The 17,682-nt window shown below is 39.2% G+C and overlaps 2 protein-coding genes across 2 annotated transcripts in view; one reads left to right on the top strand and one right to left on the bottom strand.

The window, feature by feature from the left end:
- Positions 1 to 4,236, top strand: part of itga11a (integrin, alpha 11a) — a 73,172-nt gene extending 68,936 nt beyond the window's left edge. The window contains 5 exon segments of the mRNA XM_061739732.1: positions 286 to 369; positions 471 to 581; positions 691 to 786; positions 1,946 to 2,059; positions 2,887 to 4,236. Coding sequence (XP_061595716.1) covers positions 286 to 369; positions 471 to 581; positions 691 to 786; positions 1,946 to 2,059; positions 2,887 to 2,964 — 483 coding nt within the window. The 3' untranslated portion in view covers positions 2,965 to 4,236.
- A 5,261-nt stretch (positions 4,237 to 9,497) lies between these two features.
- On the bottom strand, positions 9,498 to 11,567 carry LOC133419936 (relaxin-3 receptor 1-like). The gene has a single exon (XM_061709418.1). It carries the CDS (start codon positions 11,565 to 11,567, stop codon positions 10,419 to 10,421), a length of 1,149 nt encoding a protein of 382 aa, XP_061565402.1. The 3' UTR covers positions 9,498 to 10,418.
- Between the last annotated feature and the right edge of the window lie 6,115 nt (positions 11,568 to 17,682).

Raw genomic sequence — 17,682 nt, 5'->3', positions numbered from 1 at the left:
CCCCTAGCAACAGTTGCTAAGTCATAACTGAGATTGACTGCAAAGTCAGGTTCCCTCTGATTGGACTTATCCTACATTTAGGTGGTCAATTAGTTCAAAAGTCATCATATTACTAAAAGGCTGGTGTAAACGTTGATGCTGTTCTGTTTCAAGGCAAAAGTGACATTTGTATTGTTCCACTTGTTTGTAATGTAAATGAACCTTAATTTGTAACTGCACTCCATCTCTGTAGACGCGAAACTGTAACACACTAAAAGCTATTTTTCCTGTCATGTGCGTCCTCAGAGAGATGGTACAGACTGTCTGCCACCTCAGCACGTGGCACACAGCAGGGCGTCACCTGAGGACCTCACGCGCTTCTCCCGCTTGGTAATACACAAACACATAAAGATCCATCACCAAATAAAAAGTTTTCTTTCGTTTTCTTTTAACTGTTTTTGAAACTGTTTTCCTTTTATTTCTACACACAGAACCGAACCAACACACTAACTCTGCCCATCCAGTGTACGGTCAACGTGGCCTCCTACAGAGGAATCGCAGTTAGAATCACGGGGGCACTCAGGATAGACACATTACATTCAGTGAGTCTAATCTCAAGACATGCATGCATTTGATTTCACCTGGTGGTAGGGGTTTCAGTTTTGAGACATGTTACCTAAAACTAGTTGTATGTTGTGATTTCCTCCCCAGCTGAAGTTTAAAATCCTGGAACTGGTAACCAGTGCTTCAGTGGAGCTCCCCTCCTCTAGCCCCATGTTTTTACATGAAGAGAGGCCTGTCAGACATGTGAGTCAACAACAACTCCTGCTGTAAACCGACTCTGCCCTGGGCTTGACCCAAGCCAACTTCATAAAATTTTATACTTAGCTCTGCTTTAGCTTCCCTATTTTCTTCCTCACCATGTGGGATTCCAGTCCTCTATTCAGAAAACTAGCTTTTGAAACGTATTTCAGCGGAGTGAAAAAAGTGAAATGCATGCAGCTAAGCAAGACGATGTTTTGCTCGAGTGGAGGCTTTATATACAATAGCAGTGGTTTCACTTGTGCATGCCAGTGCCTGAGTCTAGAGGAGTATGATCATACTGCAAAGGTTGGTATTCAAGCACGCGTGCTGTGTGGTGCTCAGGGACCGAAAGGACCTGCGGCACAACATGTAGAAGTCTGGACTCAGAGGCTAATCTTTGCTGCCATCTATTGGCCCTTAAAACAGACCTAAGGTTAAATCTTGCTGGTAGAAACAAACATATATGGATTTCCTGTATGTACAGTAGCTGCTGATAGAAAAAGGCAAATACTTTAAAATGGAACAACCACTGAAATGGTTAAAATGCCATTTCAAAACAGTTTTATTTTCTCTCTAGTACTTTTTTAATTTTCGACCTGGTTTTGAGATTGTCCCAAGAAGTGAAAATGAAATAACAAAAGAAACAAGGTATTTAACAAAGTATTAAAATGATTTAACAAAACCTTTATTTTGTAAAAAAAAAAGAAAAGTCATTTAAAGGGAGGAACTTGCAGGAAAACAGAGTGAAACAGATGCTGGCCAGCTGCCTCCACTTCCTCAATAAGATCAGCTCGAATCATTTAGAAACCTGCAAAACAAACCACACATACACACACACACACACACACACACACACACACACACACACACACACACACACACACAGCACCCTGTAGGGACATCATGTTTTTATGAATTCAGAAGTAATACGAAATTGTAAATCTTTGTTAATATCTAGGGATCGTAACTCTTTGTTAATTGCAGCAGCAAACATCTGGACCCATAATTCAGCTCCGTTTTCATTTCTAGGACGCGTTCCTTAATGATTCCTACGCATGTCACGGATCATCTTATTATTTTTGCAAAATGGAAAATAAAAAAATGTAACATGTTTTGTACTTGGTCAAATAAACACCGTACTTCACCTCATCTTCTCTGCCAGATAATACTGGAGGTCAGGAAGGAGGGCGATAATAGGATCCCTATTTGGATTATCATTGGCAGCACGCTGGGAGGACTTTTATTGTTAGCCCTGCTCAGTCTGGCTCTGTGGAAGGTGAGTTGTCACATCATGCACAGTTAGTACCTGGAGGTCATTTACAGTGTGACCTACGGTGTATCTTTGCATTGACTGGAATGTATCAGCCGTGCTTCCTGAGGCAAATGTTATAACTTTTCTTACTTTTTTACTAAAATTGTAAAAGCACAGTGTGATAATTTAATCTCTTAGAGTGACTGGACTGATTCTGGTCCTTTACAAGCACAAAATTTACCAATTAGAGTCAAAGCAGTACCTTCTTTATATTCGTAATCTGTGACTGAATATTCTGCAATCACACTCAAACTCATTCAAGTCAAATTCTGTCATGTGGAGCTATTGACTGGAATAATGTGACTGCAACTGAGTAAAGACTTGCTACAGTCACTCTTTTTATTAGAGTAGCTTTGAGATAGAAATAGTCGGCTGGTTGAAGCTTCTGGCTTTCTGCTGGATTTCTGTTTTGACTGACATGGAAAGATGTTTCCTTATCAGGGGCTTTGGGTAAGAAAGAGATTCTGTCTCGGTAGTTTTCTGAAACATTTATATTCAAAAATACCGAAGGTTCTTTAATTTGTCTTTTCACCTTTTTATTTGTCTTGTTGCAGTGTAATTGAAATAATACAATCTGGCCTGTATGGCCTCTGGTTTTAGATTACAAAAGACGAAAAAGACGAAAGCTAAAATGTCTTTTTTAAATTGGTGTTTATTTTATATTGAAATTGACAACACCCCCAATTTTGTCTTTTACAGTCACATTTACATACTGCTGCAATGATCTCCATGTGTATAAAACATGATGCTGTGACACTATTTGTATTTTTGAATATCTCTTTGTCGCCCAGCTCGGCTTCTTCCGGAGGCAGAAGCGGAGAGACAAAGACGAGCAGGAGGCCAACGGGAAGGTGGCCGAAGAGCGGTAACGCAGGCTGAGGGCTCCCAGCTGACACCTTTTCCACAGGGGACGCGACACTCAGGGACCAACCCAGCTCCCCCCTGCTCCCCAACACCACAGCGGCAGCGCATAGATGGCTCCACATGAGCGCTGAAGCAAGGCTGACTCAGTGCACTGGACCTGACCCACCGCCCCCTGACCCCCGGAGTCAGCACTGTCACACTCACTTAGCATTCCTGCACTGTTTCGATGCAAGGGCCTCTCTCTGTCCATGTATTCCACTCCCCACCATGTCGTCACTCCGCAGATTGTGGGGTTCTGGTGCTTTTCCTGGCCGTTTGTAAAGAGGAATGGGGCGAGCTTTGTCTGTTCCAAAGATTTCAGGCAACTTTTGCCTTTGTGGCAAATAGTAGCCAATCACGTTCTTTCTCCTTTCTATGGTTGTGTATTTATTTGACAGATGGAAAAGTTCGAAGTAAATGAAAAACCTCAGGGGTGACTCGCCACCCAGCAATAGATTTTATACTGTATATTGAATTTGATGTTCAAAGGTTTTATCTGACACATGTTCAGTCAACGTAATTTATAAAGAAAAACAAAAACTGAACTAAAGCAACCCAGATAAAAAGAAAATTATGTTTATCCTTCAAAGACTTGTCTCAACTTTGATAAAGTATTCCTCTAGAATATCATATCCTGGAATACACACATGATTGTTTTTAAATATTTGATGCACTTTTTACATTGTACAAATGTAACTTGAATATGTAAATAGTCAAGTGCCTCTTTAATACCCGTTCAGTTTTCTGTTTTTCCACGGTATTTTCCATATGGTTTAGGGCATTCCTATTTTTAACTTAAGCATAAAGTCAGCTTTGTGTGAAAGTAGCGATTACAGTATGAAACTGCTGCACACCTTTTAACAGGCACTGCATCAGAGCAACGGGTGTGCATTAAATACTGCATGCAGTTTCTAAAATCAGAAATACATGTATGTGGAGGCTGTAACTGAATGATAAACAGGTGCCATAAATGAGACTCCAGTAGATGAATATTCCTCCTGCTGTTGTTTTGTTGAGGTGTGAGATGCTGTAATATGCAAATAAATAAACCATTGTATATGTTAATGAGTGTCCTTTCAGTGAATGTCTGATGAGTTGCAGGTGAAGAAAGAAAACCTGGAAAAGCTTGACTTTTGTTCACAAAATCCATCAATATCATTGTGTGCAGTGAAGGAAAATATGGCAGATAACGTTTATTGATTCTTGTTCTGGTATTGTAGTGTAGCCTCAACTTTAAACAAATATTAAAGTTTTATACCATTACTTTATGCCGAATAAGTTGTATTATTTCCTAATTTATAGTCTTCTTGATTAGCTGTATAAATGTATATATTCTTCAGGAAATTTCAAACAGGCATTTTTATCATGCCTCCTCAGTCATCCCATTTTTTCTTGTATAATGTTACAACAGACCACAACACTTTAAGCTTTGTTGGCACTGACTGTGGTACATGATTCCAGTGAAATCCTCCATGGTTTTCCTAAATTACAACAATACAGATGAAGTCAATGGTTCTCGTCAATAAAGACTTTAACAGACAGAAACAATGATTCAAAAGTTCAGTGATGATCCACGCAGTAATGACAGGATGGTGAGAAATAAGCCTGAAATATGCAGATTTTTTTTTTTTTGTTTAAGCTGATGTGTTTTTAATGAAATCTGTTTAGATACATAAATTATGCGTTTTGATTTTTACTCAAATAGATGTGCAGATTTACCTTTCTTAAACTAACTATGTAGCAATATCACTTCTGGCCACATGGGAGTTTATAGTGTTAACCTGCCCCAATGAGTGGGGATGGTGCAGTACATCTTATAATACCACTTTTCCCCACTCGAGGTGCCCTTTTGTTGTGGCTTGCACCACATGGCTAAATATGAACTTTATTGTGATATGCTGCCCCCATGTGGTCAGAAGTGGTATGGCTCCTAGAGTGATTTCTATCTAATCTCAATCTAATGAATCTATGACAAGCAAGTGGCGATGATTACAACTGCTCCAGCTAGACCACGTTTGTATTGATTATATTCGTTGTAAATCTGTATTTTATCAAGTTGCTTTTATTGTGAAAAGTAGTTAATGCTTGACGCTTGAGACAAATGTGGGTCTTACCTTGTTGAAGCAACAAACGATTGTAGTCAGCAATTATTTTTTGCACTATATCTGACTCTTTTTTTCACTTGTTTTAATGAGTGCATTGTGTCAAACATGTGAGGTGTCCTCTCAAAAAGGAAATGTCTGTGCCAGTTCAGTTGTGACGCTGAATGAGGATACAGATCCAGAATACATGGGGAAAGCCTAGCACACAAAAGAGAGTTTTTAATTAAAGCTGAGCACACAAGCAGGTGCAGACAAGGAATATCAGACAGATGAACAAAACACAAAGGCCGAGACAAGAACACGAGTATACACTCTGACCTTTTTGGATGATAAGACATAGGTCATAAACAGTGAAGATTACATTTTGAGCTTCAGCCAGGTTTTGTTTGAGTATCAAACTGGTTTGTGAAGTTGCTGGAATCCATAATGGATGAATCCACAGGCTTGGCTCACAGCAGCCGCAGCTTATTCAGAAAGATTCAGACATCCTTCTCCTCAGAAACCTCTTCAAGTTTATCCTGGGAGGTAACAATGTGTTCCCACCACAGAAAAACTTCTCTCCAGTGTTTGCTTTGGAGCCTCCTGGATATGACCTGAACACATCCCTAAGCAGGTTTCCTACAGACAGCTCAAACCATCTTGGCTGGCTCCTGTCATTATGGAGGAGCTGTCACTCTATTCCCGTGACTGAGGCACTCCTGTCTCCAAGGAAAGTCCTGTGGAGGAACTCATTACATCCACTTGTACCTTATGCAATGTATAGGGTCCCAAGATCCAGCCCCTCTTCAGAAATTGGGTCCAGAATCCACACTGTGGATTAATGTGAGTCAGACTGTATCAAATCATTAGCCCTCAACTTCAGGTGAACTTCCACATCTCAAGAGCCAGTTTCAGTGACCAAGGGTCAGAATGCTGGAGCCATCCCTTGGGCCTGCATAACATCAGATCTAACAGAGATGGTGAGCTGTAGGAGGAGCCTCCAGCTTAAACGTTTGATGAAATCAAATCGTAATTAAAAAGCACCCATCGTGCCTAGTGCCAACAATACAAGGCTGTGGCGTCGGTGCTATATTCTGGGGTCGCTGCAGTTGGTCTGGTCTAGGTTCAGCAACATTATCAGGTCATCTCACTACCTGAATAAACTGAACATGTCCATCCCTTTATGTACTCAGTGTACCAGCTCCTGATGGCTACTTCCAGCAGGATAAAGCGCCATGTCATTAAACGTGAATCATCTCAGACTGGTTTTCTTGAACATGTCAATGAGTTCACTGTACTCCCATGGCCTCCACAGTCACCAGATCTCAATCCAATAGAGCACTTTTGGGATGTGCTGGAATGGGAACGGGGTGGATCCGCGTCATGGATGTGCAGTGGACAAATCTGCAGCAGCTGCGTGATGCTATAATGTCAATATGGACCAAACTCTCTGAGGAATGTATGCAGTACATTGATGAATCTATACCACAAAGGATTAAGGCAGTTCTGAAGGCAAAAGGGGGTCCAAGGGGGTACTAGCAAGGTGTACCAAATATCTCTAGTATTACAAATACATGCTGTCCTTAAAACACAATGACCTATCTCAGTGGTTCCCAACCTTTTTCCTTGGAGCCCCCCCTACTTGTGTCTAAAACCAGCCGGCCCCCCAACCCGTACATACTGGCACCAAAAGAGTAAAGTGATTCATTACAAATCTTTAATTGAAAAAATGAACATTAATTATGTTTTTGTAATACATTTCTTTTTGGTTTATCCTGTACACATATTACTTTGTCTTTCTCACCTTCATTTTGTGTCACCAATGTATAAAATACGCACAGAAAATAATTGCAAGGACATAAAATCATTTCTGAAAAATGTCTCTTTTAATATCAGCGCAAACATTTTTAACATTTTTCCTTTAACAACCTGTCAGAGTAGTAGTATGATTAAATGTTGAATAATGATATAATAATAAGTTATTAAGTTTTTATCCTGCTAAATAACTTAAAAATATATTTTGGTCTTTTTAAAATACTATCTGGGTTTATACAGACTTGGATTACAGTATTCCATTAGGTGTGTTATTATTATTTATTTAACATACGTAAATATAATTTTTACAACTGCATATCCTCAAAGCAGACAAAGTTTCGCGCCCCCCCAGAGATCTCAGGCGCCCCGGACCCCAGGTGGGGACACACTGACCTATCTGTAGCCATCTAAAATGTTGCTCAGGCTGCAGAGGTGTTAGTGAATCCACTACATATCTACAGGGAAATGCAAATAACCTCATGCTAGTGTTAAAGTTGTTTTGTGAGCTGGAAAAAAAGAAAACTAAAACTATAGAGAGCTCCCATGTGGTTAAATTATTTTGCGAAGATGGATGTTTGTTTAATCATGAAAACCATTTGCAAAGCATATTGATTCAAGAGGAGAATTTGTTACGGTTAAAAGGGCAAAAAGGTACTTAAGAAGAAATAAATAAAAGGAGAAAATAGAAGCAACACCAGCATTAAAGATAAGCTGTGAATCCAAAAAAGACAAGTCTTCAAAACTGGCATAAGAAAATATTTATTTGCTGTTTACTCATCAGCATGATTGTTAACTCAAGTAAATATGGATAAAATGTATATGAATCTCTTTCCAATCAAGTGACTTGATAGATATAAATACAAAAAAAAATTAAGACAGATTTTTGCTGAATAGTTTTTAATTAAATGAGAATAAAGCTTAAAACAGAGTTTCTTCCTTTTGCTCCTCACGGTGAGCATTATCAGAGCCAAAATAAGCCTGAGGAAACAATCAAAAGAGCAGGTAGAGGTGCAAGTGGGCAATTTAGATGTTGCTCACTCAGTTTAAGCAATTTGCTTTGTGTCACTGTGAAATACAGAAATTGAAGCCATCATCAAAGCAAAGTTGTGCAGTAAGTGTGTGTTTGTCTCCACACCTCTTTGATACAACATACTAAATTAATAGCATCACATTGCCCTGTTCTTGCACTGCCTGAGGCTGGAATTCAGAGATGTCTATTTTGAGATGTGAAAACCTTCTGAACATTTCTGCTGACTCCTCAATGATGATGGTACTCCTCTATGGCAGGCCAGGCTCCAGCAGGAAAGCATGAACAATCATACTCAGAAACAGCCTGGGGAGCACCCAGAGAGCCCAAAGCTGTGATCCAGCCACTTCCAAACAGATTCCAGTAGAAAGAAAAAACGCCCAGATCCCATGGGACCAGATTCCTGAATCTGCTGGAACCAAACAAGAGAGGTAACGGCTGTATTCCTTTCATGCTTGGTGATCAGCAACATGGCCAACTAGTCATAGACCATTTTCATCTCAGTTTTAGTGTCTAGTTGTACTGCATTCACACTAATAGATCGCTTTAGATATTTGTAAAGGTTCAATTGTTATCTTCAGCTAAAAGGATAACTTTATTTGTGAAAGGGTTACATGTTGTCATCATGAGTGGATACGGAGATAATTTACAAAACAAATGACTTTATTAAATAAAAATGACATCAAAAAGTTAAAAAAATATATCTGAAGATATGTTGCAGTTTATTTTTATTTTTGAATTAGTCTAGGCGTATCTTGTATTAAGATGGGTATATTTAAAAGAGGTTATATAGGCGGATAATCCTCCTGAAGTGCGTGCATAATGAATGTGCTGCCAGAGCTGTCAAGCTTCTGTACAATGATAACAGTGTTTACACAGCTGATGTCAAACCAAGTAATGCAAATCTAGCACCATGCTGCAACTATGAAGGATTTTGGTAGTTATTTTGAAAAACGTAGCAGCACGATAAAGGATAAATATTACAAAGTCAAACCCCTACATAGTTGAATATCATGCCATATTAATTTAAATCAGCTGAGCAGGGGCAAAGAAGAGTATGCACCAAATCCACACACCTGACACTGTATGTCAAAGAACTGAGGGGCTGGAGAAGATGTTGTGTGTTGCGTTTGTACTGCTTGACTTTAAATGAAAGACAGGATTTTTTTTATATATATAGGCCTTTATATATATTGCTCCTGATTTTCAGCGTTGTGTGGTTGCTGATTGGAACTGGGAGAATGAGAAGGTTGCTTTGTGACTTTGATCTGTATGAATACATTTAGTAAGACTTGACAGAGACTAAGAGCAGAGCGAAAATCTACGATTCTAACAGCTGTAGCATCATACTTTAATGTGATCATAACACAGTATTATGCACTTCATAATCCAAGGAGGAAGAGTGAAGAGCAGGACACATTGGGACACAAACCTGGCACCGGTCCTGACAGCTGCAGGTAACTCCCACGGATCCAGGATGTCTTGCGTAATGTTTTCCTGCCTCATCCAGGAGTCGCCGTTTGGCTGCGACTCAATCCTGAAAAGTCTGGAGCCAACTCTTCCACCTGAAAGCCAAAGTGTTTGACTGTGATGCACATAGTGAAAAATAGATTTGAGGTTGTTTTGTATACCGCACGGCTCCATGCGGTCGAGTTTGTTGTTTGTATTTGCTTCTGCACGCTTTGCTCTCACAACATGACACACTGACTGCACTTACATTTTTTACTGAGACGAGAAATCTCAAGTGTAAACTTCAATAATGTGAGAAAACATATAATATCGCATCTTTGCACGTTCAGTTGTGTTCAAATTCACAGTACATAAAATATAGACATACATAATACATCTATGCTCTTTACATACAGAAAAATACTCATTGAACTGCGATTGAAATTATGAAGTAAATGTACTTTGTAGGGAGAAAAATGAACCAGTATATGGTCTCAGATAAATTAGAATAAAATAAAAAAAAGCATTTTATTTACAGACAGGCTTTACAAAGTGGACATGAAGGGGGACATTTCAGCGTTAACCAAAAGCATAATTGATCATAGGATCACAGTGGAAGTCCGTGCATCTCTCAACGTCCTTTATAAATTCCAGTTACAGACATCGGGATCTTCAATTCATGTCTCTTTACTCTTAAGTGAAGGCAAACATATTCTAAGAATTTGGGGGAAAAATAAACTACATGCAGTTGCATATTGAAGCAGCGCAAGGAAACAAAAGTCCACGAAATGTATTCCATCTGATGGATCAGTGAGATATTTGTTGTAGGAATATAACCAACTCCACACAACGTTGATCACATGCATTGCGCCTGTTGTTTAAAAAAAAACACCAATCACACAAAAACCCGTGATAATAAACAAATCTGCATGTGCAGCCTTAAATTGTCCAAATTGGAGCGCTGGCTCAAACTTTACGCACGAGCGATGGCGGACAAAATCGAACAACTACGGCAGGAAAAGGCAATGTGCTCCCCTGCAGACTGAACTCAGCGATACGGGGTCGTTTTAGAGGCGGATAAACCTTTCCGGTCTATGATGGAAAGCGTGTACTGAGCGTTGTCCATGATCTGGATAGGCACGACTCCCTGGATTTCGCCGTGCGTAATGGAGCGCGTCGTGCAGCCTTTGTTGGCGGGTGGCGTGGAGACTCTCCAAAACAAACTGCTCAACATTTTCCTGATCTCCGGCCTCATCAGACAGTACAGAACCGGGTTCAGGCAGCTGTTCGTGTGCGCCAAACACACGGTGACAGGGAACACGTAGGTGTGCACCGTGTAATATGATGTGTCCCAGTTGGCTGCGTTAAATTTGACCAAAACGCCCCAGAAGGTAATGGCCTGATTTGGCATCCAGCAGCAGAAAAAAGACAAAACAACAATAGCGACAGATTTGGTGACTCTGGATCTCCGTTTGGGGTTGCTGCTGTCCATGCTCTTCCGTCTGACGAAGCGCAGCAGCATCAGATAGTTCACCGACACTATGAGCATCGGGATAACAAACGCGACCAGTATTTTCTGGATGTGGTAAAGTGCCAGCCAATCGTGTCCTTCTGGAAACTTGAGGAGGCAGAGTTTTTCACCAGCAATGACTGTCACAGCGGAAAAGATCGCCGTGGGAGCCGTGGCCAGTGTGGCCGCGACCCACAGGACCGCGCACACCCACTTTACGCACCGCGACCTCCTGTGCGCTTTCTTCTTCAGGGCTGAGGCGACGGACAGGTAGCGGGTCACGCTCATGGCCGTGAGGAAGAACACGCTGGCGTACATGTTCATCACCGTGACAGACAGGACGATTTTGCACATGGCGTCTCCAAAGGGCCAGCTGAAGTCCAGCGCGGTGTCCACGGCCCAGAAGGGAAGCGTCAGGACGAACTGGAAGTCTGTCACCGCCAAGTTGATGATGAAAAAATTAATGGCGGATCTCTTTCGACCTTGTCGCAGCCTCATAAGGAAAAAAACGAGCAAGTTGCCCACCAAACCCACCGCGCAAACTATAGAGTACACCACGGATATGGATATCCTGAGGATGGGGGAGCCGTCCGCGCTCACGTCGATGTCCTCGAAGGTGAAGTTTCTCTCACCACGAGAACTTAGGTTCTCCGCTCCGCTCAGGTTGAATCCATCCATCTCATCCATTTTTAACAATCACACACAAACTGTTTTCAAGTGCGCACCCATGAGAGACACTCCAGCCTCGTCTCCTTCTCAGTGGCTCATCACGTTCATCGCACCTCTCCAAGTGACTGCTGACCTGAAAGCAGCTTTTATACAGGTGTGTCGCTCCTCTGCTGAGCCGCCATTGGTGGAAGGAGACGAGAGAGAAGCACACTGTCCTCTCTCAGAAATGACCAGAAAGATCATTTGATCAGCTGCAGTGAAAAAAATAAATCTAAACGCATGTAAATATAACATATTTAAATCTGTGATATTAACAATTAAAAATGAAGTTTATTGCTTTACATGAATACATCTAGTTTTGAACTTAATCTGCATTTGTTCAAAAAACAAGACATTGTGCATTTTTTCCCTAACAAGCAGCATTTATGTAATCCCAGGCAATCTTCATTTACACACAAACAACAAGCAATGATCTTGTATTTACCTTATCTTTAACAATTTTAATCTATCGGTTAGATTGACCAACGTTTAGATGAAACATTTATTTGTTTAAGTAGAACACCACAGTAAAAAATATCTTGCTTGATCTACTTTAAAAAAAGTTAAGGCAACTTTTTCGCATGAGATTTTTATGTAGATCAAGAAGGACTAGTCTTTGTATAAACCACTTAATTTTTAGTATGTACAAAATTAATTTGCAAGTAAAGTCAACTTAATTTTGGTAAATAAAGTAATTTTAACACAATTAAGTTGACTGTACTTGCAAAAATGTATTATTTACATACAAAAAATTAAGTAGTTTATACAAAGACTAGTCTTTCTTAATCTACATAATAATCTCATGCAAAAAGTTGATTTATTTTTTTTAAGTATATCAAGCACAATATTTGTATCAGTGTGTGCGTAAAGAAACTAGATAGAAGTGGGATGATTTTATTCAAGTTATTATTAAAAACAAATAAAACGGCCACAAATCAATTCAAACAAAATAAAACCCAAGAAGCATTACTTAAGACTTTCAGGAATATCAGTGAGATGTGAAATTAAAAAGTCCAGGTAAACCCCTGGGCATGTATTTTATATATTTATTTTTTGTTGGTCTACTCCAGCTTTAGCTTTAGATGCACCATGTTTGACAGCAAACGATCTCTTGAAATGTTTTATTGACAAATGTCAAATCAGGTGCTTCTAACGGAATGGATGCGCAGCATGTCAATGCGCCAGGTGTCCAAAGTACCTCAGCTCCTCCAGAAGAGAGAAGTGAGTAATAACAGAGAACAATATACTAATTAAAAATATTATATGAAGCCTTGCTTTGACTTTTTCCCAAAAAACTTTATCCCTTGTCTATGTTCTGGTTTTGATAGTTTCTTTTTTATTTTGAAGCCTGTGTCTTTGTGTTTCAGTTATGTCTTGACTTCCCTGTTTCCCATCTGATCGTCTGAACCTGTGTCTCGTTAACCCTTCTGTATATCTGGTCTTGTTTTTTCCTTACTCCCTGCTGGTCCGTCCTGTTTTGTCCTCCATGTTTCAGGTCTGGGTTTTGGTTTTTGTAATGTTCATGTTCTGGGTTTTTGCAATCCTGCTAAGCAGCGCTTTTGTTGGAATAAATCACTGCTTTTTGGAACTCCTGCCTCCTGCTCTCCTGCATCTGGGTCCTACTCCAACCCTATTCCTAACAGTCTATCTGTTTTAACTGGATTTTTCCTCTGGGATGTAAATAATTTGATGGCATTTTGATTTAATATTTGTACTAATATTATCTTTTAAATGTTGCGGGGCCAAGGTTTTTTGTGGAATTACACTGATCTAAATTTCTTATTCTTTATTTATTAGATTTGTTCATTTCACCATTAGATAGATAGATAGATAGATAGATAGATAGATAGATAGATAGATAGATAGATAGATAGATAGATAGATAGATAGATAGATAGATAGATAGATAGATAGATAGATAGATAGATAGATAGATAGATAGATAGATAGATAGATCAAAGGGTACCAATAGTTTTGCTGTTTTATCAAAGGTTTATATCATATTGTGAAAAAGAAGAGAAAATACTTTCTGTGGGCAAACCAATCTATTCTTTTTTCTTTATTTTTTTCACAACACCAACCTTGTCCAGTAAAATGATAATAGTAAACCTCAAAGATTTAACGTTTATTTTTTTCGAGAACAAAGCAACAGTATTTATACAACCTTATTTTGTATTGGTTGACTGAGAGCTTTTATTAGGTTTCATGTAATTGGTTGCTATTCATAATTGATTGGAGCAATATAGATTTTTCATTTAACCTGAATAGTTGGTGCTTTGGGGTTGTGGGATGGAACCAGGCCATCCTGGAGAAAACCTATGCAAATATGGTGAGAACACTTGACCTGAAGAGTGAAGAAAGAGACTAGGAAAAGAAAATGAAGGATGAGGGAGAGGGTGCGTAGTGAGTATAAATAAAGGAGAGGCAGAGAGGCGCATGAGGGTAAACGGTAATTGAAGGGTTAATGGGGGAAAACAGACAGATCACAGGTGAAGGGAAAATACAAGGAAGGATATTGAGTGGAGAAACAGAGGTAAATGTGAGTATTTGAAGAGGAGCTGATTCCCTAGGAAAGAGGTGGAAAGTTAAAAAAAAGAGAAATACATGCAAGAGGAGATGTAATTGAATGGTAAGGGTTGTTAAAGAATGTCAAAGACAGGAGGGCATGGAGAGATGAGGATGATAGATGACACTGGAGAGAAGAGTTGGATTGAGAGAAGGTGGGGAGGAGGTTAAGTGGAGGCAGTTACTGGTGTCTTCTGGATCCAGCCAGAGCCGGCTCATGCCATTCTGGTGCCCTGGGTGAGATTGTGGTTTGGTGCCCCCACTGCTCTGCAGACACCCACCACCCGGAACAATAATGGACAGCAGCTTTAGAATAGACTGTTAAGATTGAATTGTTGATCAAATACATCAACACTCAAACAATCACTCTAAAATATCATAAAATAACACACAAAATAATTAAATGAAATAACAATACTGCTGATATTCTTAAATTGACTCCTTTTAAAAAGGGTAAATATGTGGCAATGTAGCATTCAAATAAAAATTGGAGTCTGTGTTAAACCTACAATTCACATTGTTTTCTGTTGCTATGGACGTTTCGAAATGTTTGAAGGTTTGGACAGTTTAAGGACATAGTCAACAGAACCACATTCATAACCTCCATGTGTGGACAAAAGGACAAAAACATTCCAGATGAACAGACCACGATGAGATACATGTGTTAGTGATGGGAAGTATGAGTATTCCTGAATATTTGGTAGAATTATAACTTAAATGTGTCTGGATGTGATCGTATTGACATTCGAAACACAACTGCTGCTGCTGTGTTTCACATGCCGCTTGGCTGCTTGTTGCCTGACTTGTGGCTGTATTCAGCCAAAGTGAAACTGTGACATTTAATTCAATTCAATTCAATTTGATTCAATTCAATTCAATTCAATTTCATTTATATAGCGTCTGTTACAACACAAGTTGTCTCTAGGTGCTTTCCAGAGACCCAGAACATGACCCCCGAGCAATTATTACATAAACAATGGCAGGTAAAAAACTCTCCTAACGGGAGAAAAACCTTGACCCAAACAGTGGCAAGGAAAACTCTCAGGAAGAAACCTTGAGCAGGACCTGGATCATAAGGGGGAGCCTCCTGCATTCAGTGATAAGAACAATAATCTTAATATGATAGTAATATTAACAACATTAATACAAGATAAATATCAGATATATCAGAGACCACAAGCAAGTGGCTAAACGTCCATTCTTCTGTAGAAGATGTGAGTGAAGGTTCCTCTGCAGCAGCTTCACCGCCCCCTGCTGGAGGGGGCGGTGCTCACACCTTTATTTCTATTTCTTCTCTTCCTTTTCCTGTTTCAGATGTTTATCATCTTTTCCTTTCTTCTCACTGTCCCTTTTTTCTTTTTCTCTTTCATGTCTTTCTTCTCCTGTTATTTAAGTTTTTGAAGATTGTTTTATTTTTCTTCTTCAGTATGAGCTGTTATAGCTCTTTCTCCTCCAGGATTTTCTTCTCCTCATGCGATCGTCACCCCTCCTCTTCAAAATTGTCCTTTTCCCTCTTGATTTCTTTTTTCTCCATCCAATTTGATAATTTCTCTAGCTTGTGTCTTTCTTGATCCAATTAAATGTTCTTATTCTGAAGTCTTTTGCTCTTCTTATTGGCCCTTTTCTCATCTTCCTTCAAATCATCTTTCCTCTGAAGTTCTTCCATCTCTTTCTATATTTGTGTCCTCCATTTTTTTCCCTGTGCTCCTCTAAATGTGTGAACTCCTCCCAAATTTTTTTGGGGTCTGGGGTTCTTTATGGGTTTCCACCATTGTTAAGTTGGAGATCTGATTTATCTCCTCTTCCAGCTGCTTCTTGTCCTCTCTTCTTTAACTTCTGCTGTACTTTTCTTCCTATCCTTTGTTGTTGCCTTCCATTTTACCTTGCATTGCTCCATGAGTTTATCAATTTCCAAGCTTTTCTTGACCTCTTCCATCTGTTTCCCATCCTCCTGTAAATTTTAAAACTCCTGATGCAGAAGCTTCTACTTTTCTTCCTTTTTACATGTTTTCCCTCCATTTTTAGGTTTTGCCTGAATTGTTTTCATTCCTCCAAATCCATCTTTGATGCCTGCAATACATATACCTATATTTCTTCCAATATCCTTTCTATGCTATGATGAAGCTTTAAGGCTGCTTCTTTACTTGTTCAGGGAAGCATTTTGTATCTTGCAGTCTTTATGATCTCCTTGGAGTTCATTGAGACTGTTTTGGAGGTTGGACTGAGCAGGAGGAATGCTCATAAATCCCAGTCCATCTTTTGGATTTTGTCTTTTGTACAGACCTTGTGAGAAGCCAAACAAATGACTACTGAGTTACATATAATCATTTTATTCTGAATTTCTTCTAGGAAACAATATGTGTCCTTAAGTTACAGGATACACATTGTGTACAGTTTTGCTGAATGTATAGTTCTTGTGCTATAAAGAGTTCCTCAATCGTCACCATGGTAACCATTGTTTTTTTAACAAAACCCACCATCCCCACCAACGAAGGACATCACCCCTGTCCTCCCACCCATATAGAATAACTTCATTCTTCGCAATTATTCCTGAAAATAAATGAAAACAGTGACATGTAATATATTTCTGAATTTTCAAAGGTTACAGAATAATACAAAGATATTGAATGACATGAGGCTGTTATCCATGTGGAATGTTCAGTCTTAAAACATTTCAACATTTCAATACTCAATACAACACAACAGAACTGAACTGAACAGAACTGAACTGAACCTGAACAGAAAAGAATAGAATAGAATATACCTTATTGTCACTGCAACCAATACAGCTAAATTAAAAGGTGCAGAATCCAAAGGGTGAAATACAACAAAGATGACTTGGAAGAATACCACATACAAAGTACAAAAGCATACATTGAAATATAGTGCTATAAAAATACAGAATAAAAAAATTATAAAAACTATTGTACCATTACTACAATACTATTGTATTGTACCCAGCACCATTCACATTGCACATTGTCCTCTTATTGCACTTTTAATGTTTTGCACCCTATCCAGCAGTTAAACAGTGTTTAGTGCAATTATGCTTCTCGCGTAAAAACTGTTCTTTAGTCTCTTTGTTCTGGTCTTTGAAGACATGTAATGTTTGCCAGAAGCTTACATTTTAAAAAAGTGTGTTCCCAGGATGAGCTGGATCCTGGAAAATGCATGGTGCCTTCCTGAGGCAGTGAGAACTAAAGAGTTCCTGAGAAGGAAAGAGGCAGCCAGTGATCATCTGGGCCATGGCGTCAACTCTGTGTAGCACTAATCATGATAAAAAATGTAAATATGATTACATCCATCCATCATTCTATACCAGCTTATTCAAGGTGTACTGGCGAGCCTTTGATGGGATCAAATGTAGAAGTACACCCCAGACAGGTTTCAAGATCATACATTTCTTATTAACCTTAAATTGCCGGATGTATCATATTTGATACATTCATTTCTGAGACCTTTGTAGTATCAAGAAAAAAAATTCAAACAAACTTAAGAATTGTAAAAAATAAAACAACTGAAAAAGAAT

Source organism: Cololabis saira, chromosome 2 (genome assembly GCF_033807715.1).
Source record: "Cololabis saira isolate AMF1-May2022 chromosome 2, fColSai1.1, whole genome shotgun sequence".
Lineage (NCBI taxonomy): Eukaryota > Metazoa > Chordata > Actinopteri > Beloniformes > Belonidae > Cololabis > Cololabis saira.
Note: the sequence above shows the minus strand (reverse complement) of the source record. Positions and strands in the feature narration are given on the sequence as shown.